Source organism: Neofelis nebulosa, chromosome 1 (genome assembly GCF_028018385.1).
Source record: "Neofelis nebulosa isolate mNeoNeb1 chromosome 1, mNeoNeb1.pri, whole genome shotgun sequence".
NCBI lineage: Eukaryota > Metazoa > Chordata > Mammalia > Carnivora > Felidae > Neofelis > Neofelis nebulosa.
In genome coordinates, this window is record NC_080782.1 from 228,270,635 (window position 1) to 228,297,275 (window position 26,641).

The following is a 26,641-nucleotide window of genomic DNA, read 5'->3' on the forward strand; positions in this document are numbered from 1 at the left end:
CCGTCATGTCCTCCAGGTTCATCCGTGTTTTAGTGTGTCAGGATTTCTGTACTTTTTAAGGCTGAATAATATTCCATTGTGGAATTCCATTGTGGATATTCCATAGATCTCGAGATACCTGTACACACCCACACACACATTTTGTTTCTTCCATCTGTCAGTGGACACATGAATTACTTCCATCATTTGGCGGTGATAAATACTGCTGTGAACATGGGTGTACAAATAGCTCTTCAAGTCCCTGCTTTCAGTTCTTGTGAATAATCCCCAGGAGTAGGATTTTTAATTTTTGAGGGACCTGCACACTGTTTTCCATAAGGCTATACGATTTTATATTCTCCACAGCAGTGCACAAAGTTTGTTTCTCCACATCCTAACAGGTTTCAACACTTGTTATTTTCTGGGCTTTTTTAAAATAGTAGCCATCCTAATAAATGTGAGGTAATCTCTCCTTGTGATTTGTGTTTCCCTAGTGATTAGTGCTGTTGAACATCTTTTCATGTATTGCTCTCATCATTTATATATCTTCTTTGGAGAAATGTTTACTCAGCTCCTTTCGCCCATTTTTTAAATCAGGTTTTTTGGGGGTTTTGTTGTTCGTGAGTTACAGAAATTCTTATTAATCCTTTATCAAGTATATAATTTGCACATACTTTCTTCTACTCCATGGGTCACTTTTTCACTCTTTTGATTATCTTTTGATGCCCAGAAGGGTTTAATTTTGATGTAGTCCCGACTTACCTATTTTTACTTTTGCTGCTTGTGTTTTTGGTATGTCATATTGAAATCTTTGCCAGATCAAGTGTTGTGAAGCTTTTAAGTTTTCTTCTGAGAGTTCTATAGTTTTAATTTGTTGAAAATGCTGCCCACTGTTCACTTGCTTTGTAGGTTTTTGGAAAGTCTGACACTAGTTACAATTACCTTGCTGTTTGTTGTAAGTTAACTGCAGAATATTGCCTAGAAACCCTGAAAATTTGTTTTTATCTTTAAAGTCTGAAACTGTCAGAATTTATCTTTCCATCCTTTCCTATGGGCCCTTTTAATGTGTATCTTCAGGTCTTTATTTCTGGAATAATTTCCTGCATTGTAGTTTTAATTTGCTCCTTTTTTCCTAGTTTCTTAAGGTAGGAGCTTAGATTATTGAGTTGCAGCCTTTCTTTTCTAAAATAAACAGTGTTATAAATTTCTTTCTCCAGTAGTGTTTGAGCTGCTTTCCAGAAATTTTGATGTATGTGCTTTCATTTTCATTCATCAGAGAGAATTCTGTAATGTCCCTCATGAATTCTTTAAGTCCATGGGTTGTTTAGATGTGTGCAATTTGATTTCCACATATTTGAGAATTTTCCAGATAACTTTCTGTAATTGCTTCCTATTTTAATTCCATTGTGTTGCGAAAACATGTATTTTTCAGTTCTCTCAAGTTTTTTGAGTTTTTCTTTTCAATGATCTTGTGGTTTTTGTCTTACAGTTCTGTTTAACACTGTAGGGTGTTTTTAGGAGAAGTTGTGCTAGTTGGGTGGAAGTTTTGGGGAGTTATATTTGGGGAGTTTTCCTTTGTTTTAGGATAGATTTGTTATAGAAGTAATGTAATCTGTTTTTCTTATTCCTATTTATTTCATGAGCAGAGTTCCAAGTTCAAGAGGGTCCTCTTCTGTCAGTTCTGTGCTCTTCTGTGCAGTATCTAGGGAAGTCCCTTGAAGATAAATGTCTTACAACGTTTTTGAAATGTTTGAATTAATGTTGTTTACTAAAATGTTATTTCAAACACTATTTTTGGTGGTACCAAAGTCTTTCAGAACAAAAGTTTTTAGTTTTGGTGATGTCTGAGTTATCAGTTTATTTCTTTTATAGACTATGCTTTATGTATTATGTCTAGGAATGCCTCACCCCACCCTAGACCCCAAAGATTTTCTCCCGTGTTGTCTTCTAACACCTTTATAACTTTTCATTTAAATCTGTGATCCATTTCCAGTCAGTTTTTGTGTCAGGTATAAGACTTAGGTCCACATTGGTGGGGGACAAAGAGGGAACATTGTCCAATTTCTACAGCACTGTTTGTTGAAAACGCCATCTTCATAGGTTTAATTACTTTTGCACCTTTGTAAAGATGAATTTGCATGGCTCTTTGTATTCTCTATTCTTTTCCACTTATCTATGTTTCTGTCCCTGTGCTGGTACCACTCTGTCTTGATCTGTGTAAGCTATATGGGAAATCTTAAAATCAGGCAAAGGTTTTCCTCCTATTTTGTTTTTCAAAATTGCTTAGCTATTCCAGATCTTTTGCCTTTACGTAAAAATTTTATTTAAAAAAAAAAAATTTTTTTAACGTTTATTTATTTTTGAGACAGAGAGAGACAGAGCATGAATGGGGGAGGGTCAGAGAGAGAGGGAGACACAGAATCTGAAACAGGCTCCAGGCTCTGAGTGCGGGGCTCGAACTCATGGACCGCGAGATCATGACCTGAGCCGAAGCCAGACGCTTAACCGACTGAGCCACCCAGACGCCCCTCCGTACAAATTTTAGAATTATCCTGTCTATAGATAAGGGGCTGGGGGGGCAGGGGAGGAAAAATGAGATTTTTAAAGAAATTGAATTTAAACCCATACGTCAGTTTGAGAGTGACTTTACCATCTTTACTGTGTGAATTTTCTAGTCCATGAACACGGAACTGTCTCTACCTAAGCCAAAATCAGCTACCTTTCAGCATATAAGTCCTATATATGTTTTGTAGATTTATACCAAAGTGGGTTTTTGTTTTTGTTTTTTTGAGTTGTAAATGGTAGGTACTTCTTTAAATTTCAGGTTTCCACATGTTCACTAATAGTATATAAAATTTATTTTTGTATGTTGATCTTATATTCTGAAATCTTACTGAACTCATTTATTAGTTTTAGGAGCTTTTTTGTAAATTCTTTATGATTTTCCTTTTAGATAGTCATGCCATTTGCAAATAAAGACAGTTTTCTTTTTTTGTCTCTTTATTTCCTTTTTTCATTGTGATCATTAGAAATTCTGGTACTTAAAAAAAAGGAAAGAAAAATTCTAGAACTACATTGCACAGAGTTTTAAGCTTTAAAAAATAGTTTTGATGAAGCTTTATAGAAAGCTTAGGAATTATTAATACAGCATCAAACAAACCAATAAAGAATCAATTCTGGGAAATTATGTTGGTTTTTTTTTTGTTTTTTGTTTGTTTTTTTTTTTGCTTTCAAAATATGACGACATACTGAGTGCCAGTAGTAAGACAGCATGTGACTCTTGATCTTTGGGTCATGATGTCATGCCCCATATTGGGCATAGAGCTTATTTGAAAATTAAAAAGAAATAGCACATTTTTATTCTTGCTAATTCTAAATATGTTTGAAATATTTTTTTATGTTATTCTTTTTACAAGATGTAGTCTTAATGTTGGTATTTTTCCTCGTACAAGAAAAAAAAATTTTCACTGATTCAAATTGTTTTTCTTTCTGTACAAGTCATGTATCATTTTTTAATTCAGGGTTCTGAACAAGGTTCTACCAGTCAAGAACAGGCCTTATCTGCTCAGCACGCTGCTGTTATTAACCTTGCTGGAGTAGGAAGTTTCATGCAGTCACAGGCAGCTGGTTGGTATCTTCATACCTTCATATGTTGAATTTACTAAAAATAACTGATCACTTGGGGATCTCACTCAGTATTTTAATTTTCCTTCTGTTACAAGCAGTGACTGGGGAAAAAATATATTCTATTTAATGCATGAACTATTAAGTCAATTGATAGCCGTCTGAGTTTTTTTTAATTTGACAGTTGATTAAAAGTATTTTTACCAACATACATTAACAGCAGTTGTGTTTTACTCACATTACAGTTTGTTAGCAAAATTTTACACAATTACCCAACTTACTAGGAAGCTACCAAAGCTATTAAGTCTTCAGTTCTTCTGAGTTATTATTGAGACTGCATTTTTCTCGATTGCATAATCTTTTGAATCATTTTGGTAGCTTGCAGTTGTGTGAATTAAGACTTAATGGTCAGAAATAACTTTATAAGCCACTTTTACCATCAGTTAAAAAAAAAAGTTGAGATTATCCTAAATAACTGTTCACCACTTCTGGCAATAAATGGTGAACCAAAGATTTACCTCTAATGAAAATATCTTGTCACTTAAAGACAGTAATTATAACTTTGCATTTCATTAAAATCACAAAGCCACATGTGTAAGTAACCTATGATAGAGTTTGAGTATTGAGTAAATGAACATACCATCAACATTTCGAATTGTCACTGGGCTCACTGTCCTCTATCTATATACAACTCCCAGTGTCTGAATTTAGAGTAAGCAAGGTCTTACATAATGTCCTATTTACAGCTGGTGAATTTCCAGATGGAAATTTGTGACCATAAACCTTTTAGCACCCAAGTTATAAATTTCCTAAAATGGCTGTCGTATACATTATTGGAAAGAATCTAGGCTGAAAAATCATCGAATGTTTGTAGCGTTAGCCCTGCCAATGATTACTTTTGATTACATTTTGGCCTGGAATTTCATCTGTACATTGAGAGGGTTGAACTGATTACTCTGGCCCCACTCAGCTTGGAAAGAAATGGAATAATGAATGCAGTCTCAGTTAATCACCATTGTTAGTAGTGTAAACTCATTGCAGCATCTTTTGTTTAAAGCACTGGTCCACCAGTTTCATCAGACTAGTAGATTGGACTTCTCCCACCCCTTTTCCTACTTCACTGACTATATTTTAAAGTACATACTGTATTTTACATTTTGCAAGAAAGTCTTCTCAACAAAATAGCACTAATATCAAATTTCATTGAAATTTAAGAGGAGGGATACAGTGCTTTGTCACGTGGGCACTCCCTTCCCTTTCATATCCAGGAAATTTTATAATCATTGGTACCCTCAACTAACAGGAGACTATACTAAATTTATTCTGAAATGTCTGTGATTTGATACTTAAGATTAATCATACTGATAACTTTTCTATTATTTCATTTTCTGTGTTGTCCTTTTCTAACCCTGGTAGCCTTCAAACTTTTTGACTGGCCTGCTTTCCCCTTCTCCTCTCTGTAGTGTTGTCTCAGCTTGGCTCTGCCGAGAACAGACCTGAGCAAAGCCTTCCTCAGCAGAGATTCCAGCTCTCCTCTGCCTTTCAACAGCAGCAGCAACAGATACAAGTAATCCAGCAACTTCACTCTGATTACATTTTTAAAGATACTCTGCTCCAAAAGTACCTTAACATACCTTTAGTTTTATTTTACTGTCTTTTAAGACTATAAGGTAGTAGATAAATAATTTAGCAAATTTTACTTCAAAGTCTGACATTTTAGCTAGTCAGCTTGGAGCATGGAACATAATTTGTACATTTAAGCCATACTCTTCCTAATTTAAAATCTCTCATGAAGTGCTGGTGGCACAATAACCTACATTTTGTAGTTTCCAGTAGATTTTGAAACAGACAGCTGTTAAGTGCCAAAGGTTAACTTTTTGATACTGTACTGCAGAAAAAGGCAAGTATACCAGTGTTCCTGTTAGTAAATGTCATACCTGTTTTAGGAAAATGTTATTCCAGGATTGTAGGAAGTCAGCATATTATAGTTGATTCTCTGATATGCAGGGTGGTTTTATATTGCTATAAACTATCCTACAACAAAATAGTGTAACTGAAGTTGCTGAGTTACTACAATATAGACTGGCGGGGCAAAGTAACAGAAATATTTTTAAAGTTTACCAAGAACCATTTTTAAAGCCCTCAGCAGGCTTCTGTGCCACTGGTGCTGTTTGACTGTGCATTGTCTCAGTGTGGTATAGTCCCTTTTCGTTATCTTGGTGCTTTCTCCCTTTCAGTTTTGTTTTCATCTCTCAGGAAAAGCACCTTTCTATACCTGCCTACACTTAACGTAACTTGACTTTTTTCTCCCTCCCTTCTGCAGCAGTTGCGATTCTTGCAGCATCAAATGGCTATGGCAGCAGCAGCAGCACAAACAGCTCAGCTACATCGTCATCGGCATACAGGCAGCCAGTCAAAAAGTAAAATGAAGAGAGGCACGCCAACCACTCCAAAATTCTGAGTCTTGCTTTTTTTTCTTTTTTAAAACCATTAAGAGCATTGAATCAAAAGGATTCTGAGTTTCTACTTCATTTTTTGGTTTTGTTTTTTTTAAATGTCAGTATTTTACATTGCTAGATGTACAAACTTTATACAGAAGCACAACCCTAGCATTTTTAAGTAAAAACAGGGAGATGGTCTAATGAACCATTAGGGTTGGTTTGCCTAAGTTACTGCTTTTTAAAAATGGTTTCACTGTACATAATACATGTGGAAGTGACCTAAGAAATACTAGAAACATCTTTCAGAAGAATGTAGTTTGATATTTATTTAGTATAAAAGGTTTGTGCACAGTGTAACAAATACAGTTTTTACAAATCCGTTTTGAAAATGTGGTGGTGGTTTATTTGGGTTTCATACTCTTAATTACTTCATCCATTAGCTTTTTTACTTCTTTGTGTCTGGTAACTGCTCGGCTCATACAGTCCTGAAGTTTAGCTCCAGTCAGCCCACTTCCACCTGAAAAATTGTTGTGCCAACACTTTTAAGATGTTTTACTTACAAAAATCAATATCAAGTTATAAAACAAAAAATTCAATAATGCAAGCCAGTGAGACTGTCTCAAGATTTGAGGTTTTGTTTTAACAAGACCTGCAAATGATTCTGATGCATACCTTAAGAACCATGGTAGACATACATATAGAAATGTAAGGAATTTGAGATAACCAAGAAACCACAGTAACTTGTATTACCAAACAACAAAACATTCCATTTGGCCCTCTCTAATACAAAGAAGCTCACATTGAGTTTTTACTTTACATGTTAAAGGACTGAATGGGGGGGGGGAGCACCTGGGTGACTCAGTTGGTTAAGCATCCTTAACCAACTTCAGGTCATGATCTCATGGTTCATGAGTTTGAGCCCCGCCCCACATTAGGGCTCTGTGCTGACAGCTCAGAGCCTGGATCCTGCTTCGGATTCTGTGTTTCCCTCTCTCTCTACCCCTCCTCCACTTGGACTCTGTCTCTCAAAAATAAACATTAAAAAAAAAAAAAGAATTAAAGGACTGAATGGGAGGAACATACCTGGTTTGTGAAGACAACATAGTTTGCCTTCCTCATCCATTACTACTGTTAAGGTTCCTGTTGCCAGATGTTCCTCCTCTCCAGTAGGGTCAACTATGAGCAGAGTGCTATTTTTAAAAAAAAAGTATAAATTATCAATCCACGGAACAAATTTCATTTGTAAAGAATAAAATCACTACTTGCCTTTTAGCTTAGGTATTAATGTCAGATACAAACACTAGAAAGAACTGTTAGGAAACCAGAAAAGTTAATAGCAACCTAATATTCTACTACTTGTTAGAATCTTTAATACCTGTAGTAAATACAGAAGGTAGCCTAAGGTAAATCTGAAATAATTGAAGGTTAATTACACAGGAATAAGGAAATCAAGGAACAGGTAGGGAGAGCTGAAAGTGTTAAGTGTTAGCTGATAATTCTGCGGGGACAACAGCTATAAATCTAGGTGTCCAAGGCAAACTAGGATGTATGGTCAGCTTAGGCACTTCCTGAAAAGTTAGAAAGCTGAGTAACAGTCCATAATTACCTTGAATACACAATATTTTTAGACATTTGATTAACTTACTCATCAAATACAGCAAAAGAAGTTGCAACTGGATGAGTTCTAATATTCAAATAACTTTTCTTCTTTAAATTAACTTCTGCTAAGGCAGTTTCTTCATTTATAGTAACTTCTGGTAGCTGTACTAGAAAAGGCAAATATGTGAAGTAAATCACTGTAGTTTAATAAATACAGCTTTCTATGCTTTGTTAATTCACTTTTCCCTCATTAAATTGTCTAGAAATATTTTTAAAAAAATTATCTTAGGATAATTAAGGTAAATTTAGTGGATATAAACATGGTTTTTAATTTAGAAACATCACTAAATTTTAACAAAAAACCTTTAAAAAGTTTATTGATAACGTTTAACAGAAAATATCCTGATATATAAAAAGGAATATTCCCTTTTATTAAAGTTGCTTACCATTTTTTAAAGCTGCTAACAAAGCAAATGTACAGGCATCCAAGATGTTCCCATCATAGTCCAGGCAAATGATATCACAGTACAGAACCCAAGAAAGCTAAAACAGAGTTTACAGAGTATAAATTACAGCCTTCCGATGGTTAGAACATGGTATTTCAACTTAAAACCACACAGAACCCTTGGGTAGACCAGCATGATAACCTTCAAGGCTCAAAAACTTAAAAACTTAACGAAGTACACAACCAGTAACCAAACACAGTAGACAGGTCTGGTAAAAGCTGGCATTTAACTATCAAGCTGTCAGGTAACAATATCTACATTTCCATCAAGGGCGACAGAAACAAATTAGCAGATGAAGGAAATGCTTTTGAAAGTTCCAAATGAAATCCAAAATGTACTTTCCCACAAATACAAAAAGCCTCTACATCCTATTCAACTTAGTTCTAACTTTTAAACAGACTTAAAATTTATAGTGTAGATTTACCCTAAACACGTTGGCTGATCAGATATTAATACTCTATATGAAATAAACAGTGAACTCATTATGTGTTAAAAGTTACCTCAGCTCAAAAAGTAGCTCACAATCAGGTAATAATTTTTTTTTTTTTTTATAAACCACATAGTTTATTTAGATGTTACAGAGTAAGCCTGATTTTTTTTTTAAGCTGAATTCCAGCTTAAGACATTCGTATCTGAGGCCACTGTGGTCTACTATTTTAATTCCCCTGTTCTCTTCCCACAAAAAACAATTCAGAATTAATAAAACCTCATAGCTGCTTTATTCATCTTACCTTTCCTGGAGAAATGCATAAGTCCTCTTTCTGAATTATCTGTGAACTTGATTTAATAATAAAGTACAATAAATTAAAGGTCAACAATTATCTGAAAATGAATGACAGTCAAATGTTATAATGATCTTACTTTTCAATGACATCTGCAATGAACTGGCTAGCCACTTGGGCCTCTTCTCCAGGAGGTCCAGACCGAAATCTCGACGAACACAGAGGTGGTAGATCCACATTAGGAACTGAAAGAAACACTGCAGCTTTGAACTAAACTTCACCTCTGGTTTATGGAAGTCTTAAAGACATTATTAATCCACTGCAAAGGTGACGGTGGTCAAAGCTAGGATTGGCCAAGTAGAAAACACTAACACATCATTTCGTTTTTGGTCTAAGATTCTTAGGCTTAGATAAAATAAAATTTACATTTTCCAACTTTTTTTCTCACACAAATATACCAAAAAAATACAAAGCATCTATTAAGGCCTCAATCATCCTAAATCCTTCAGAAAAATATTTTTAACAAAATACTTCAATCTGTAACAGTACATAGCACTCTACTCATTACCCAGCTGCCTGCATTTTTAAAATGTTGGTTCCTACCATAAAAACAGATGGTCGAAGGCAAGAAGAAAATTGCATAGTGGTATAAATGAATCTTTATGGAAACATAAACATTTGTAATTGCAACTCTCCTAAGATTTTTATTTTCTTGGTTGACATCTGAATATATAAACAACTGATCATAGTTGAAAATTTTATAGAATTCTCTTTCTTGCTATTAGGCTATCTTCTAAACAATACAGAAAACTTTTCAGCAATGTCTGCTTCATTTCTATGTATTTTTGAATCATAAATTTTCTTCAGCTCAACTACTAGGACTTAACACTAGCAAGATCAGAATTAAATGTGTTAGAGTATTTGTATTAAAATTACAAAACCATTTAACTTACCAACATATCCTTTATCAGGGGCATCTGTTGGTGGTGCTGCAAATTCCTATAGAAGCAAACACACTTTCTATGAAAGATGCTACTCAAATTGTGAAGACAGTTTTAGCAATCACTTGGAGAACCCTTCAGCAAAGACCACCTTAGCTAGTTAACTACAAGAGCATCTACTATGCTTTGGGAGTCATCAGGCTACATGGACACTGGAGCCAATCCTCACATTAGGTCTGCAAGATAAAAAGGCAGGATGACATAGCTGCCTACACTCTAGTGCTACCAAAATTACCTGGGCTCAAAAAAATAATAAAAAAAAAAATAATTACCTGGGCTCTTTATAAATACATATTGAGTTTCTGCACCACCCTCTTCCAGTCATTTAGTAACCAAAAACTCAACAGTGCAGTATACTGGAAAAAGTACATGCTTTGGAGTCGAAGTTATATCTAAGCTCTAGTTATGATACGTTCCTGGACAAGTCACATATAAATGATTGTTTATCATTTACGATTGTTCATGATCTCAAATGATTGTTCTCATGATTAAACTGGTAATTTTGTAATAAAGCACCTAATTTAAGGTGCCTGGAACACAACAGGTACTCAGTAAATAGTAGCTCTTACTCCCTCAAACTTTTCTTTTGAGCAATTTCAATTTGCACAGATTAAATGGCTAACAGGAGGTCACCAAAAATCCCTTTCTCAACCAAATTCTTAAAAACTTAAAAGCAGTGAGGATTTAAAAAATTGTTTCATTTCAGAGGTGCCTGCATGGCTCAGTGGATTAAGCATCTGGCTCTTGATCTCAGCTCAGGTCGTGATCTCATGGTTCATGGGTTCAAGCCCCACATCAGGCTCTGTGCTCACAGCGGAGAGCCTGCTTGGGATTCTGTCTGTCCCTCTCTCTCTCTGCCCCTCCCCCACTCATTCGCTCTCTCCCTCTCTCTCTCTCAAAATAAATTTTAAAAAATAGTTTCATTTCAGTCCATCTGACAAATGTTCATAAAAGTCATTAGACTTTGAGTATTATCAAAGGTGAAAGCTCTTGGAAAATGAAAAATACTAAAAAACTGACAGCTGACTGCCTAATCAACAGAATTATCAGTGTAAATTACAATCTAACAAGTATATGAAGCTAATTCGATAATTCAAATCTCAGTAAGATGTATTAAACCTACCGCCTTAATTCCACAAATTACTGTCGTATTTCCCAGCTTCACTAAAGCAGAACCATCTGCAGTACTAATTGAACCTGGAAAGATAAGCAAAATGGAAGAGTTCACAGAAAGTTTTCCTTTTCTACATATAATTTTTCTTGCTATGTATCTCAGTTTCTTACTAAGGTATGTATTCATACCTCAAGCCCTTTTTAAGTAATGTAACTATTTAAAATTACTGTTTTAGGAATTATTCACCTGTCTTTGAATTTGAGTTAATCATTTCATTCAGTCACAGAACTGTTGTACAGATAAAAATCTCTTAACACAAAATAATTGGATTCCCTTAGATATAGAATTCGGCTGAAATACCGTTTAAATGGCTCTGACTAAAACTTAGGAATGTCATACAGGTTAAACTGGAAAATTCTGTGTTTGCAACAGAAAGTTTAGTAAGTATAAGACATACGAGAAAACCATGTCTTGTGGGGCATCTGGGTTGCTCAGTAGGTTGAGCATCAGATTCCTGGTCTCGGCTCTGGTCAATCTCCTCATGAGATGTTGAGCCCCACATCTGGCTCTGTGCTGACAGCGCCTGACAAGGCAGAGCCTGCTTGGGGCTGTCTCTCTCCCTCTCTCTCTGCCCCTCCCGACTCTCTCTCTCCGACATTAAAAAGAAGAGAAAAAAAGGAAAAGAAAACGGGGCACCTGAGTGGCTCAGTCGGTTGAGCACTGGACTTCAGCTCAGGTCATGATCTCGTGGTTGGTGAGTTCAAGCCCCACACTGGGCTCTGTGCTGACAGCCTGGAGCCTGCTTGAGATTCTGAGTCTCCCTCTCTCTCTACCCCTCCCTTGCTCACACTCTGTCTCTCTCTCTCTCTCTCTCTCTCTCTCTCTCAAAAATAAACATTTTAACAAAGAAAGAAAACCATGTCTTGGAGATTTTGAAGGAAGGAAAACTTCAAATTTTAAAAAGATCAATTGAGACGATAGTTTAAAAAAAAACTTTACAAATAAAAATACTAGCATAAAAAAAAAAACAAGAAAAATACTGAAGCAACTTCATTCTATCTGAGAACTGAAAATACCTCACCTATGTTCACAGTTGTGGTTCTGAATTCACCAAGTTCTCTTCCATCTGGACGGCAGTTCTCTTTCTAAATAAACACATTTACATGAAAGGAGATTACATCTACATTTGTATTTTACACACACCAGGGAAAACACATTAAGCCTCATAAATTCATATAAGTCAATTTCCAAAGAGGCACCTGATACTGTTATCAAAAGATACAATACAACCTGTACAAAACCAGCTTTACTCACCAGAAATCTCCTGTAATACTCCAGGGGTTCCACAGTTCTGAAACATGGAATCATATATCGAGGTAAGTTAATGCGTTTTAACATAAATCCCGAAACTGGCAAAGATCTTAATGTGATCATGCAGCATAAATCTCCCCAGTTTGTAAGTAAGTTTCTTTCATGAATTCTGATGTTTACTTTGCCAGCTAGGACTCTCCCAGTAGCAATCACACTCAACTGCTGTCCTTAACTCTACCTTAAACAATCACAGGTTGGAGCCCAAAACCTTTGGACATCTTTAATACATCCAGTTGTTAAAATATTAATAATGTCAGTTTCGCTCCGAAGCATAAGAAAAAAAAGTATTCGCACTATCCTGTAACTGAAATTTAGCATGTTCTTCAATTATGACTATAGGCAATAATGAAATGAAAAATGAATTATGCCTTCATTAAAATATTAGTGCCTGCAACTTTAACAACCACAGAGATTAAACGTTTTCGTTTTACTTTGGAGTTGTCGAAGGTTGTGTGGGAACTCGTTACTTTGAAATTCCAGTTGTTACTATACTCCCCACTAGATCTTGTTTAAGAAAGTTCATTTCGAAAAGCATATATTTATCACTCTATCAAGAACTCAGAGTTTATACAAATAGAAAACTGTGTCAACATAATTGTTTTCCTTTGGAATCTTCTATATCTTATCCATTTAAAAACTTGACTCTGAGGACAACAATCTACAGGCTTCACCAGACTGGCACAAAAGAGGCTTAAGTAAAACCTTCCGAACAAGGCACAGTCTTTTAGAAATCAATCAAGGAGAGGGAGAATAGGGTGGCATGTGGTTCTGATACAACACTTTTTAAAAGATTTATGACGGTGTCTGGTGGGGCCGCGCGTCCACTACACAAGCGCTTGCAGCCGATACTGAACTCTGTACACAGTCCCTTCCATCTCCCCTCTCACTGCGGGAAAGCCCGCTTTCCCTTCACTACGACCACCTCCAGGTCCTTCCGCCCGTCGCCTGCTTCCGTTAGAAAAAGGACTTGGGAAAATGGCAGGGTGGCCTCCAGGTGAAAAAATCCCAGCGAAGGGTTAAAGGAAGCCTCCGTCTGCCAGGGTACAAACACGCGCCCGCGGGCCGCCGACACTCACTTGAACCCGGCCGCCATCTTCCCGCCCGCGCGCGTGCGCCTGCGCAGAGCAACGCCGCGCCTCGCGACCGCTCGCCTACACCGCCTCCAAACTTTCGACAAGGACGCCTGCGCTCTCCTCCCGCTGCCTGAGACGCAGCCGGCTTGGCGCGGCGCGGGTGGTTCTCGGCCCACCTTGCTTCGACCTTCTCTGTCCCGGCAACGCCCCTAGGCTTCTTCTTTCCCTTCGACGCGTTTTGACGAATCTGTCATCAGAGAAGACGAGAGTGTATCTTTCTAGAAACTGTCTGGTAGTTCAAGAGTTTAAGAGAAAACCGACCCTACTGCCAAGAATTGAGTATTAAGAGTGGAGCATTATTCCACAGTGTCTGTGTCCTTTTCCCGCCTCCGTCTTAGGCTGGGCCCTGGGCTTGCCCCCTCCCAAGCAAAGGGCTCCCGGCTCTAGTTACTGGAGAATTACATAAACTTTCTGTGCACTCACTATCCGCACCAGGTTATACTTTGCAGGTCCCGGGAGCAGGCTCCAAAGGAGTGGCTTGTGTTGCGGCTCAAAACCTCCCCCTCCCTCCTAGGTAGGGTTGCCAGACAGGGTACAAGACATCCGATTAAATTTGAATGTCAGATAAACAAAGAGAAAATGTTTTCCTTAAATATAATTTACTGTCAAATTGGCTAACGTACAGTGTGTATACCCCAAACAATACATGCTATTAGTTGTTACCAGGGGCTGTGGGGGAGCAAAGAATGTTTTAGAAATAGATGGCGGTGATGGATGCAGAAAATTGCGAATGTAATTAGTAACACTAGTGTACACTTAAATTCGTTAAAATGGCAAATTTTATGTTGTATCAGGTTTTTTTTAAATTATTTTTAATGTTTTATTTTTGAGACAGAGAGAGACAGAGCGTGAGCAGGGGGGGTAAGAGAAAGAGCGAGACACAGAATCCGAAGCAGGCTCCAGGCTCTGAGCTGTCAGCACAGAGCCCGATGCGGGGCTCGAACTCACAAACCGCGAGATCACGACCTGAGCCGAAGTCGGACGCTCAACCGACTGAGCCACCCAGGCGCCCCTATGTTGTATCAGTTTTTAAAAACTCGTGTAATATACCGAAAATTTTTTTAATGGGTGGGTTGTATGGTGTGCGAATTTTATTTTAACAAGTATGTAAAAAAAAAAAACAAAAAACTGTTCATTGCTTATCTGAAACTCAAGTTAGTGGACATCCTGCATTTTTACTTGCTGATTTTGTCCACCCTACTGTGGAACAGAGGGCCCGCCTGCACAGCTGACCTCGGCTCCCAAGAACTACATGTTCTTCTCCTCGCCTTGCCGCGAGAGGGCGCTGTGGGCGGCGGGCGCCAGGCCTGCGCGGCCCCTCTGCCGGCTGGAGGCGGGGCTGCACCGGGGCTCTTCCGCGTGTGTGTAGGTAATTGGTAGGGCAGGCGGCGACCTGGGCATGGAGGATGCTTTCGCTGGTGCTGCAGCTGGCGGTGCTCGGCGTGGCGCTGGCGGCCGCAGCCTTGATACTGGTGAGGAGAGGGATGGGGGATCGCCGCGGGCCCAGGCTCACTGCTGTCTTAGAGGCTCGGCCGGCACGCATCTCCTCTGCATTGCCCACTCTTCGCCGGGTCCCTTTCCACCAGGCTTCCCGCAAATCTTGACCCAAGGATTCCTTCTCCTAGAATTCTACACACCCTTTCTTCCGTATTTATTTTTGCTTTGCAGCTTTACCTCCCTCTATGCCCGGAGTCTTGTACGCTTATTCACTGGGGGTCGTGCTTACCAGTCTCCATTTGTCCCCTGGTCCCTGGACCTCTGTCCACCCGCCCTATCTGTCCCGACCTCTCCAAGACTCCCCCACCCCCACCCCCGGGCCTGCAGCCTATGCAGTTCTGGCTCCACCCAGGAAGGTCTTGAGCCCCCAGGAGGTGTGTGCTCTCTAGACTCACCCTTTTCCTGATGTTAAACAGAAAGTGGTGACAGCGCACCGCCCAGAGCCATCTGTTACAGATTGGAATAAATTCGTGGATCAAGAAGACCCAGGAGGGACACAGTAAGACGAAGACACACAGGCGTGGTGTTACCATGTGTCTGGGAGTCGTTACATCCCATTATTGAACACCCTAAATTCGCTGCCTCGGAATGAGGCTATACAATAGAATTCAAACTTGTGTTTTCTTTGCTCTTATTGTGGAAACAGAAACGTATAAACACTTGCTGATCCATAACTAATAGTCAATTTGCCAAGTGACCTTTCCCTCATATAATTTGAATGAACCTGTCATCCAGTTAGTAAATGGAGTTTACTCCAGTACACTTCCAGGAGTAAAAGGAAGTTTCAGCTTCCTTGACACTCATATTAGCCCTCTAGATAGCACTGCTAGGAAGGCCATTCTTCCACCTTGCTAGGTTTGCAAACTCACGGTTTAGAAACAATAGAGAAAAAGCCATGTGTCCTGACTACTTTGGTGATTTGTGTCTGAGTGAGAAAGGGGTCTTTTTTCTTCCATAGTGGAGATTCTGGGTTTTTTCGGGGTTTGGAACAAGTCAGGGTTTCAGTGGGGCAAATTTTGACAGAATCCTGGATTGAATCGTCTTGTTAAATCTGTCTGTTGCACAGAGTTAAATGAGTCCGTTATGAGGGTATACTGGAAGTATTTGATCCCACTGGCTTGAAGTGATTATAAGAACTACCATTTATTGAGGACTTACAATATGTTGGGTATTGTATTCAGCGTTTAACAGGGGCATCCCTTGTGACCTTTAAAACAATGCTGACATAAATGTTATTATCATTAGCTTTATTTGATGAGGAAACAGATTGAGATTGAGAGATTTCACATATGAAAATGTCACACAGCTAGTGGAACTTCATTTTTTTTTTAATGCCAGAGCAGGAAATTATAAAAGAAAAAAAAAACTAGTTTCATATATATCCACCTTCCAGACATTTCCTCACCCCACTTGTCTGAATTATTTTGAAGCAAATCTAAGACATAACACTCTATCTGTAAATCCCCAGCATTTATCTCTAAAGACAAGATTCCCTTTTTTAAAATATAACCATAATAAAGTTATGGTTTTTTTTTTTTTTTTAAGTTTATTTATTTTGAGAAAGAGAGTACAAGCAGGGGAGAGCCAGAGAGAAAGACTGGGAGAGAGAATCCCAAACAGACTCCCCACTGACAGTGCAGAGTTCGATGCGGGGCTTGAACTCAGGAACCATGAGATCATGACCTGAGCTGAAAACAAGAGTCAGATGCTTAACTGACTGAGCCACCCAGGTGCCCCGTGTTATCATGGATGTTTAAAAATTTTAACCATTATTAAGTGATTTCAAATATCCCATCTGTTCAAATGCCTCATGTATGTTTTAGTATAGTCTTTTTGTTCCATTGAGCATTAACATACACTTAGCACTCAATTGATACGTCTCAAGTATCTTAATCTGTAACAATTTGTCTTGCGTTTTTGTTTTTGTTTTTCCTTGTCTTTAATAAGTAGTCGTTTGTCCTGTAGAGTTTCCAACAATCTGAATTATACTGATTGCATCCCCTTGGTGATTGTTAACATCTTACTCTGTCTCCTGGATTTCCTATTAACTGGTAGTAATATTTAGATATGTAATCAAATGCATGTTTGAGGTTTTTAATCAAAAAAGGCATGTGATTGATGCTGAATACTTCCTCTTGTATCATACCAGAAGGCTTGTTATATCTAATTTTTTCTGGTGTTGAGAGGATCCAGGAGTTCAATTTTGTTAGCATGACCGACCAATCATAAAGTTTGTCAACCTAAATCCATTATTTCTCTGGGGGTTGCAAGGTGGAATATTCTAATTGTTATCATTCCTTTTTCGTGTATTACCTGGAATTCTATAATGAAAAAAAAAATCATTCTCAGCCATTCAGTTACTCTGACATATCTTTCACTTATAAAAGGTAAGACAAAAGGCAGAATTTTCAAAATAATGAGGTGATTCTGTGGCATCTTACAGAGAGCATTGATTACTTTTGTTAGGAAATTGAATTTAGAAATCACATTCTGGACACTGGGGTGCAGAATAGGAACTTTCTTTTTTCAGGGAGAGGGAGAGAGTGTGTGCATGTGAATAGGGGAACGGGGGAAGGGCAGAGAGGGGGGGACAGAAGATCCAAAGTGGGGTCTGTAATGACAGCAGAGAGCCAGATGCAAGGCTGGAACTCAAGAACCATGAGATCATGACATGAGCTGAAGTCGGACACTTAACCCACTGAGTCACCCAGACACCCCCAGAACAGGAACTCTTTTTTTTTTAATTTTTTTTTTTTTTCAACGTTTTTTATTTATTTTTGGGACAGAGAGAGACAGAGCATGAACGGGGGAGGGGCAGAGAGAGAGGGAGACACAGAATCGGAAGCAGGCTCCAGGCTCTGAGCCATCAGCCCAGAGCCCGACGCGGGGCTCGAACTCACGGACCGTGAGATCGTGACCTGGCTGAAGTCGGACGCTTAACCGACTGCGCCACCCAGGCGCCCCCAGAACAGGAACTCTTAACCACTAGTCGGGATACTGCCTCCATGCTCCTACTAATCAGAGCAAGTTCAATTTCAGTATGTACCCAATGGAATATTATAAATGGTCACCACATTAAAAATGAGTAGCATTCCAAATATTTGTGGATTGACTGCTTTAAAAGCAGGAAGTGTACCAGTAGAAACAGTGTTACAAAGAATGGTTATTTACAGGGAAAGAATGGTTATTTACAGGGCTCGCTCCCAAATAAAAATGGAAGGGAGCTATGTTAGTAGTGCATGGTGACAGAGCTTACAAGTTTGATACTTTATTTAAAAAATATATATATATTCTTTTTTTTTTTAATTTTTTAATGTTCATTTTTGAGAGAGAGAGCAAGCGAGTGGAGGAGGGGCAGAGAGAGAGAGAGGGAGACACAGAATTCGAAGCAGGCTTCAGGCTCTGAGCTGTCAGCAGAGAGTCCGATGTGGGGCTTGAACTCACAAACAGATCATGACCTGAGCCAAAGTTGGATGCTCAACCGACTGAGCCACCCAGGCACCCCAAAAAATAATGTATTCTGAATTCAAATCTAGGATAAGTGTCAAGAATATATTCTTAAGCATTACTGGCCCCTACCATGGGGGCGGAGGGGTCGTTTCTTCAAAACCTTGCTTGATTTGGTCCTAGATGGGAGGTCTGCCCTCATTCCACACATTCTGCCTGTACTGTGAACTTACCTTCTGTCACATACAGGCTCCAAGTAGGAATCAGACCCAGCTATGTGCTTGCCAGGGGATTGGAGGTTCAGGGCATCATAGACTGCACTTCTAGTGACTGTTCCCTGTTAGATCTAGGACAATGGAGTCCTGGGGATGACAGGTCAGAAGAGACAAAGAGCCTCCTAAGGCATTATTAGTACCTTACCAGTTGAAGAAAGGAAAATAACCAGTGCATAAGTAAGGGATTTGAATTTTGGTGTCATCTCTAGACCATTGTTAATGGACTAAAAAGTGAGAGTAAATATTCCACCAAACAACAAAAAAAAAATATGTAAAAGATGTGTTCTCATATAACAAATCGAAAAAAAATGTCAACATAACATAATCTCTTGTTAACATACCTGCTTTTAGATTTCCTTTGTTGCATTTATAACTGCTACAAAAATGCCACCTCTCCATCAATATGAAGAAGAGAAGTTCTTCTTAAATGCTAGAGGACAGAAGGAAACTTTGCCCAGCATATGGGACTCACCTACCAAGCAACTCTCTGTCGTTGTGCCTTCATACAATGAAGAAAAACGGTGTAAGCCCGATTTCATTTTTTTGGTCATTTGGGAAGAAAAGGAAATTTAAAGTGTGACCTTTATTGTCTTTGCCAGAACATTAACAGATGTGGGCTGTGGTGAGTGCATAGTTGGTAGATATAGTTCAGAAGAGGGGAAACGAGTAATAGCTGCAGAAGATAGGGTCAGCATCAGAAGTGGTAGGACTGAAGTATTCTGGAGACTAGAGTAGCTAGATGTGAACAGCAGACCTTCCAGATGGGAACGGCCCCTGGAGGAAAGTCCCAGAGGAGCCTATTAGACTATTCAGACTTTTTCCATATGTAAACTGAGTGTTCTGAGGCTTGGTAAATCATTTTCAAAAACAATTTTTCATATATATATATATATATATTTTTTTTTTTTTTTTTTTTTTTTTCTTTAAGTGCCTGTAATGATGGATGAAGCGCTGGGCTATCTAGAGGAGAGACAGGTATCATGTTTTCTCTTTCAATATGATGTCTCCAATTAAAACCAGACTAGATCACCAACTTGTAGATCCTGGCTAGACCCACGGTGAGAGGCAGTGCCAGCCATGGCCGGGGCCGTCAAGGTCACAGGGCCTCCCATGCTCAGCTTGTTGCCTGCCATGGGCTGTCAGCGAGCAAGCCCATCACGTGGCTCACTACCTCCAGCCGCAGGTGGGTGAACCCAGAACAAACCGGAAAGCTGACATTACTTATGTACCCTCCCACCCACTTTTATCTTCTTGCCTGATGGTACATTTAAAGTTGAATGTGGATCTTGAGAAACTTAACAGGTGGCCATGGGGGAAGGGAGGGGAAAAAAATAGTTACAAACAGAGAGGGAGGGAGGCAAACCATAAGAGACTCTTAAATACTGAGAACAAACTGAGGGTGGATAGGGGTGGGGGAGAGGGAAGTGGGTGATGGGCATTGAGGAGGGCACCTGTTGCGATGAGCACTGGGTGTTGTATGGAAACCAATTTTACAATATATTTTAAAAAATAATAAAAATAAAAAATAAAACAGCCAAAAAGAAAAAATAAAAAAATTGAGTACATCTGCAGACTCTGTGGCAGCACAGTGCTGTTTTTACTTTTGTGACTTTTTAAAAAGACATTTATTTGAAAAAGGCTTATAATTAGAGTGAAATTATTTTTGTTTTTCTTTATTATTCAGAGGAGTTCCCCTCATTTATTTTCTCTTCTTTCCCTGAATAAAGAGAAGAAAAGTAATACGCGCCCTTGTTTAATAGCATCGGCTGCTGTTGGAATCTCCTTAGAGACTTTAAGGAAACAAATGGGTTTTGTGGCTGGTTCTTTTTTTTTTTTTTTTTTTTTTTTTTTTTTTTAGAAAATTCCTTGTTTTGATTTACATTGGTTTTATGTTTTCTTTGTAAAAGGAACATAGAAGATTCATTGAAAGAGAGGAGGACATGTTGAAAAATTAAATTTAAAGAAAAGAAGGAGAGAGGGGCGCTTGACTGGCTCAGTCAGTGAAGTGTGCAAATCTTGATCTTGGAGTTGTGAGTTTGAACCCCATGTTGGGTGTAGAGATTACTTAAAAGAAAAAAAAGAAAGAAAAAGGGAGAGAATGGAGCCCTTGTTAAATGTGTGGCTTCTGTCTCTTCTATTACATGTGTTCTTTACACCAACCACATAGACTAGGCGTGGGGTTTTTTTGTTTGTTTGTTTTTTGTTTGTTTGTTTTTTTAAATGAGAAAACAGGCCAAAATGTAACTTGCCCAAGGTCATAGGTTGTAGCCTGTCTCCAAAGTGCTCAGCACAGCAAGCACGTGGCTGCTCCCACCAGTTTGGTGCAGGGCGACCAGGGCAAGAGCAGGACTCACGGACACTCAGTCAGTGTTTGCTCTCTGCTCTTGCCCAGCATCTCTCTTCCTTTTGGTTCTTGGACTTTTTATTTTATGTGACTTGTGCCCTTACATACCACTCTATAACAACTATTATTTATAACCTTCAAGGACAGCTAAACTATTTTATTGTGGTAGGATTTGGTTAAACTAAATAAATGTCCAGGATTTATATTCCTAGCCTACAGGAAATTGGGAGAAATAGCTACTCAAGTAAACTTAGAGAAAGAAATGAAAGAGCTTGCATCTTGGGTTAGAGGACACGAGAAGTGAGGAAGAAACCCATGAGTTAGTAAGGATTCTTAGCTATTCTTGCCTCCCTCCCCAGCCAAACAAAAGCCAAGCAAATTCATTGCAAATAGCAACACGTTACATAGGATGCCCCTGCCAGTACTTGGGAATGGCAAGCAGAAGTGCAGCGTGAGGCAGGAGTGACGGGCATCTCTGGGAGTCTCTGCTGTGACAGTTGTCTGTTTTTGCTTATTTTTGACTTATGTACCCCCACTGGGTTTAGAGTAAGGATGTATTCTCCAGAGGGAACAAAGACTGAAAAAAAAACCAAACAGTTGTTATTTAAACTCTTTGCAATCTTATCAGAATTCTTGATGGCATTTATGCCAAATTGAGGTATTTTATCTTTGCTTCTTGCAGAAGCAAGATCCCACGTTTACGTATGAGGTGATAGTAGTTGATGATGGCAGCAAAGACCAAACTTCAAAGGTAAGTAAACTTGCTTGAGGATTGCCAGTGGATAGAAATGTAGAATAATTTAACAAATGTAAAGTCTTATTTCCGGTCATCAGAGAGTGCTAAAGCTGTGCCAGCACTCTCTGTTGTTACAGTGTGGGTAGTCAAAAAAGCAGAGAGGTTTCACCTATGGAAAGCTGGAAGATAAACCTGCTGTTCTACCACTCCATAAGACCAGAGAAAACATGTACAACAACAATTCACCTTGGCCACTGGGACCCTTCTTTGCCTACCAATATATGGTTCCTTTTTTCTTAAACATCATTTTTTTTCTTTATACTCCACCTTGCCTTACAGTTTCTAAGCAGTCATGCAAATAGGAAGATGCCTTCATATCTGGCGGTGGGTGTCAGATATGTCCTTTGGCATACCTCTATCTGGATTTACCCACAGGAGGTAACAAGTATCTTAGAGTATTATCCTCTCTCATTCCTGCATTCTTAGACCTAAGCTGCTAAAAAAAAACTAAAAGCTGGTCTGCCAGGAGGGCAAACAGCAGATGAGAATAACTTCACACTCTCTATGGAGATGAGGGTCAAAAGGAGAAGATGTTGGGGCACCTGGCTGGCTCAGTTGGTAGAACATGTGACTCTTGATCTCAGGGTCATGAGTTCAAGCCCCATATTGGGCATGGAGCTTACTTAAAAAAATGAGGGGGAGGGCTGTTGATGAAGATAGGTAATATAGAAAGGCGATGTGGAAAAGCAAAGGGCATGGACCATACTACAATGGGTTGATGACTAAATGAGTGATGAAGAGATGTGTGTAGCAAATACAGATCACTGTTTCACGGCTTTGATTGTAAATCAAAAAATAATGGCAGTTGAGTGAAAAGATTTGGGGGAAATATTCCAGGATATGAACAACTTCTGTGGGGAGTAAGATCAGTTGTTGACATGTAAGTAAGTCATTAAGCAGTAAGCAGCAGGGTCAGGGGGAGGATCACAAGTGTGTACCAGTCGATCAACGCATGGGTTTTATTTTCTCAAGCAGCTCATTAGCATAAATAAAGGAGTCAAAATAAGAGACAGCCACTGCCTCTTCTGTTGTTGCCTCTGCAGGAAGGTGAATTGTGACTTCAACCTAGTGGGTTGAAGGCATTCAACAACTCTAAAATGTACAGTGTGTACATTCAGTACACAGTGTGTACACAGTGTGTACAGTGTGTACAGCCACTAAAATGTACAGTGTGTATAATCTAGTCAGAAGAACAGTGTAACGGAAACAGCAGTATTTAAGCCAAACTCAGAAACCTGGTTTACTGTCTTAGAATCCAAGTTGATATTATTCTGACTTTTATATAATTTGACAGGTAGCTTTTAAATATTGCCAGAAATACGGAAGCGACAAAGTACGAGTGATCACGCTGGTGAAGAATCGTGGGAAAGGCGGAGCTGTTAGGATGGTAATCCATAGTTTCAGCATTTTAATCTAAAACGTAAACATTTTTTAATAAATTCTTTTGCAGACTAATATGTTTGTTTTCTACAGCTGTCTAATTGAATACCACCATTTCAGGTTAGTGGTGAATTAGTTTTAACAAGAACTTCATATACTTATCTATATATAATGTGATCAAATCTTAAAAATCATGCCATATCTATGATATACTGGGTAATTCAGGAGAATAGGTGTATCTTAATCAAAATTTATAATGTTATCATCTGCCTCTGTGTGTCTTTAATATGGTCACCAGATAATAAGATTATATGATTTTTTTGCAGTTTATAAAATGCTTTGACATATTAAGGTTTACCTATATGAAGACACTGTGCTTAACATGGTACCTGAACTAAGATAAATCTGATGTGGGTCTCTCTTGATGAAATTGGCAGTCTGCTAGAAAAGATGATTATACTGATGAGAGGTACACTTGATGTGTTATAGAAATTCCAAAAGGAATAGGTTACTTTCAGCTGAGGCATGTCAGGTAGAAGTCCAGATACTCTGAAGAAAGACCACAAGTCAAGATATGTAGAAGAAAATCCAAATAGTGTCTTAAATGATTTAGAGGTTTATTTTATTTTGCCCCCCCCCCCATAAAAAGAACTCTAAGTACAAGCATCCAGGGCTTATTCAGCAACCCCACTGTGTCATCAGAAACTCTGCCTCCTAACTTTTCACTCCCTTTTTCCTCATTCACACAAGGTGACTCCTGAAGTACCTGGGAGCCATTACATCCACATTCCAGATAAGAAGGAGAGGGGCAGAGGGCAAAAGACATATGCTGGCTGGTTTGCCCCCTTTTGGGGAACTTTCCTAGAAGCTCCACCTAAAAATTTACTTAATTGTCATTGGCCAGAACAGTGTCCCAAGGCCACCCCTATTTCCAAGGAAGGCTGAGAAATGTTTTTTCCTCACATTTTCATTCCTGACCTGATGAGACATCCATTAGTAAAACAGAAGGAAAGAATAGATTTTGAGTAGGTAACTATCCGTCTCAAGCACATGTCAAGCAAACTTGACAAAGGAGATACCACTGAAGCCAAGCCTCCAGCAATGGTGAAAACTGGCTTCCACCTGGTTATTCCACTCGACTGGTCATTTTCAGCTGGACAGTAAATTAGCCACTTCAACATAATTATCACATTTAACCCTCCTCATATTGTCTCAAGAGTTAGGTCCTATTTTTCAATTACGTAGTTGAGGGAAGTGACACATAGTAAAGCAACTTACTCAAGGTCACATGGTTATTAATAGTCAGAATGAAGATTTAGATTAGGTTAGTACCCTGAAATCCATGCTCTTAACCTAACATCTCTGTTAGTGTGTGGGAAATGTTGAGAGAAGAGCAGCAAGACAGAATTCAGAACTCTTGGAATACGTACTAGGAACAGTGAGCTTGCTCTGACTAGGTCATAAGCCATGCAAAGAGGAGAAAAAGAAAATAGGGTTTGTGTAATATCATGGTGGCCTTTAAATCCATCCATTCACTTATTAGAGATACTTAGATGAAAGACAACCATCCTATCCTTAAAGACACCATACTTTAATAGTGTTGTAACGCCGTGATAGAATGGCGCCACTTTCCAGCCGGGAGGAACAGCAGCAGAGACTTCCCATATGAGGTAAATTCTGCACAGAATCTTCAAGGAAGACTAGAAATTCTGTCCAGGCAAAAGTTGGGGCAGGAAGCTTGCAGAGGAGGGACATGACCAAAGGTATGAGAGAAAGCGCCACAGTCAGGAACTGCTAGTGGTACACGTGGGTTGACTTTGTAGGAGTAAGTTCAAGGGGGTAGGTGGGTTCATATCCTGAACTTTTAGGGTAGGGACTTTTAGGCTTTCACCTTTGACAGAGTGACAGTAGCCAGCACAGTAGTGTAAGCAAGGTACAAGTGGGTTGTTAATTTGGATCATGATGGTGATGCAGCATCGGAAGAGGAGAGACCAATATGGTAGGGGTGGAGGGCAAAAATGAGGTAGAATTGTATCAGGTGATCAGGGAGAGGAATAAGTTACTTAAGACCTTGGAGGAGGCCAAGGAGAAGGAGAATGCCATAGAAGGAATGAAACACTGGAGAAGGAGCTGATTTAAAAGACAACTTTAATTGAGTTTGAGCCATATTAAGGTTGAGATACCATGTAGTGGTATCCAGAATAGCCTGGTAGAGAAGATGTGAGTGAGTAATCCACATGCATCAGATGATAGTTGAACCCATTAAGTTGGCAAGGAAGAAGGAATAGAGAAAAAGGACAGCTGGAAACCAAGCCTTGGGGAAATGCGGCTCATGAGGAAGAACAGTACAAGCAGTGAGAAGGGATAGGGTGTGATTGAATGGACAGGAATGGGAAGTGCTAGGATAGACTACCTTTTCAAGAAGTTTGGTGGTGAAGTGAAGGCCATTGTCGGTAGAGTGGAGAATAGCCAGCATTGAAGAACCTCCTTTAAAAAATAAAATAATATGGGTGTCTTGGTGGCTGAGTTGGTTGAGTGTCTGACTTTTAACTTCTGCTCAGGTCATGATCCCAGGATCATGAGATCAAGTCCCGTGTTAAGCTCTGTGCTGAGGGTAGAGCCTGCTTGAGATTCTCTCTCTCTGTGTCTCTCTCTCTCTCTCTCTCTCTGTCTCTCTCCCTCTCCCTCTCCCCCTCCTTCCCTCCTCCCCCCTCCCTCTCTCTTTCCCTCCTCCCTCCCTCTCTCCCTCACTCTCTCTCTCCTTCTCTCCCCGCCTCCCTTCCCCCCCCTGCTCCCCCACCTCTCTCCCCTGGTCATGCTCTCGCTCTTTCTCTAAAATAAAAATTTTTTTAAAAGATAAAATAATAAAGTGGACTAAACAAGATTTAAAGCCAAAGACATTGTCCATAATGTTAAATAATTACCTCCAGTTCACCCTTAACATGTATTGCTGAAATAGTCCTTTGTTGTTTTTTTTTCAGTTTTTTTTGTCCAGATGTTAAACAAAACATTTTTATTCTGCCTTTTCACCTGTATTCTTTTTTTTTTTTTTCTTTTTGAGAGAGCGAGAGAGAAAAAAGAGAGTGCGAGCAGGGAAGAGGGGCAGAAGGAGAGGGAGAGAGAGAGAGAGAGAGAGAGAGAATCTTAAGCAGGCTCCACACTTAGCACAGAGCCTGACTCAGAGCTCGGTCCCACAACCCAGGAATCATGACCTAAGCAGAAATCAAGAGTGGGATGCTCAAAAGACTCAACTACCCAAGCCCCCTTACCTGTATTCTAACTGGTATGACTAAAAAAAAAATTACAGAAACTAATTAGTGGGCTTATCCCTAATGATCAAAGTTTTGTCTACATTTGTGTATATCTTATCCATATTCACATACTGTTAAGTAATATCAGAAGCTATATTTCT

At 39.1% G+C, this 26,641-nt stretch overlaps 3 protein-coding genes across 25 annotated transcripts in view; 2 read left to right on the forward strand and 1 right to left on the reverse strand.

Moving 5' to 3' along the window:
- The window catches only part of SUPT20H (SPT20 homolog, SAGA complex component), a 45,106-nt gene extending 38,673 nt beyond the window's left edge, over positions 1-6,433 (forward strand). For 18 of the 22 annotated variants that reach the window (XM_058686956.1, XM_058687036.1, XM_058686966.1 and 15 more), the window contains 3 exons: positions 3,501-3,606; positions 5,067-5,170; positions 5,927-6,433. In XM_058686956.1, coding sequence (XP_058542939.1) covers positions 3,501-3,606; positions 5,067-5,170; positions 5,927-6,064 — 348 coding nt within the window. In that variant the 3' untranslated portion in view covers positions 6,065-6,433. The remainder of the gene's footprint in view (positions 1-3,500; positions 3,607-5,066; positions 5,171-5,926) is intronic. The other 4 variants (XM_058687015.1, XM_058687051.1, XM_058687026.1 and 1 more) reach the window with 1 other exon arrangement.
- Positions 6,345-13,525, reverse strand: EXOSC8 (exosome component 8). The gene is made up of 11 exons (XM_058687159.1): positions 13,434-13,525; positions 12,301-12,337; positions 12,068-12,131; positions 10,996-11,069; positions 9,825-9,870; positions 9,011-9,116; positions 8,881-8,926; positions 8,090-8,186; positions 7,690-7,810; positions 7,128-7,234; positions 6,345-6,561 (listed from the first exon to the last, which is right to left on the reverse strand). The coding sequence occupies exons 1-11, from the start codon at positions 13,448-13,450 to the stop codon at positions 6,446-6,448; spliced, it is 831 nt and encodes a 276-aa protein (XP_058543142.1). The 5' UTR covers positions 13,451-13,525; the 3' UTR covers positions 6,345-6,445.
- Positions 13,526-14,829: 1,304 nt separating this feature from the next.
- ALG5 (ALG5 dolichyl-phosphate beta-glucosyltransferase) overlaps positions 14,830-26,641 on the forward strand; it is a 43,914-nt gene continuing 32,102 nt past the window's right edge. The window contains exons 1-5 of one of the 2 annotated variants that reach the window (XM_058687140.1): positions 14,830-14,962; positions 19,061-19,232; positions 19,638-19,684; positions 21,736-21,804; positions 23,144-23,236. In XM_058687140.1, coding sequence (XP_058543123.1) covers positions 14,897-14,962; positions 19,061-19,232; positions 19,638-19,684; positions 21,736-21,804; positions 23,144-23,236 — 447 coding nt within the window. In that variant the 5' untranslated portion in view covers positions 14,830-14,896. Of the gene's footprint in view, positions 14,963-19,060; positions 19,233-19,637; positions 19,685-21,735; positions 21,805-23,143; positions 23,237-26,641 lie in introns of those variants that run through there. The other variant, XM_058687149.1, reaches the window with a different exon arrangement.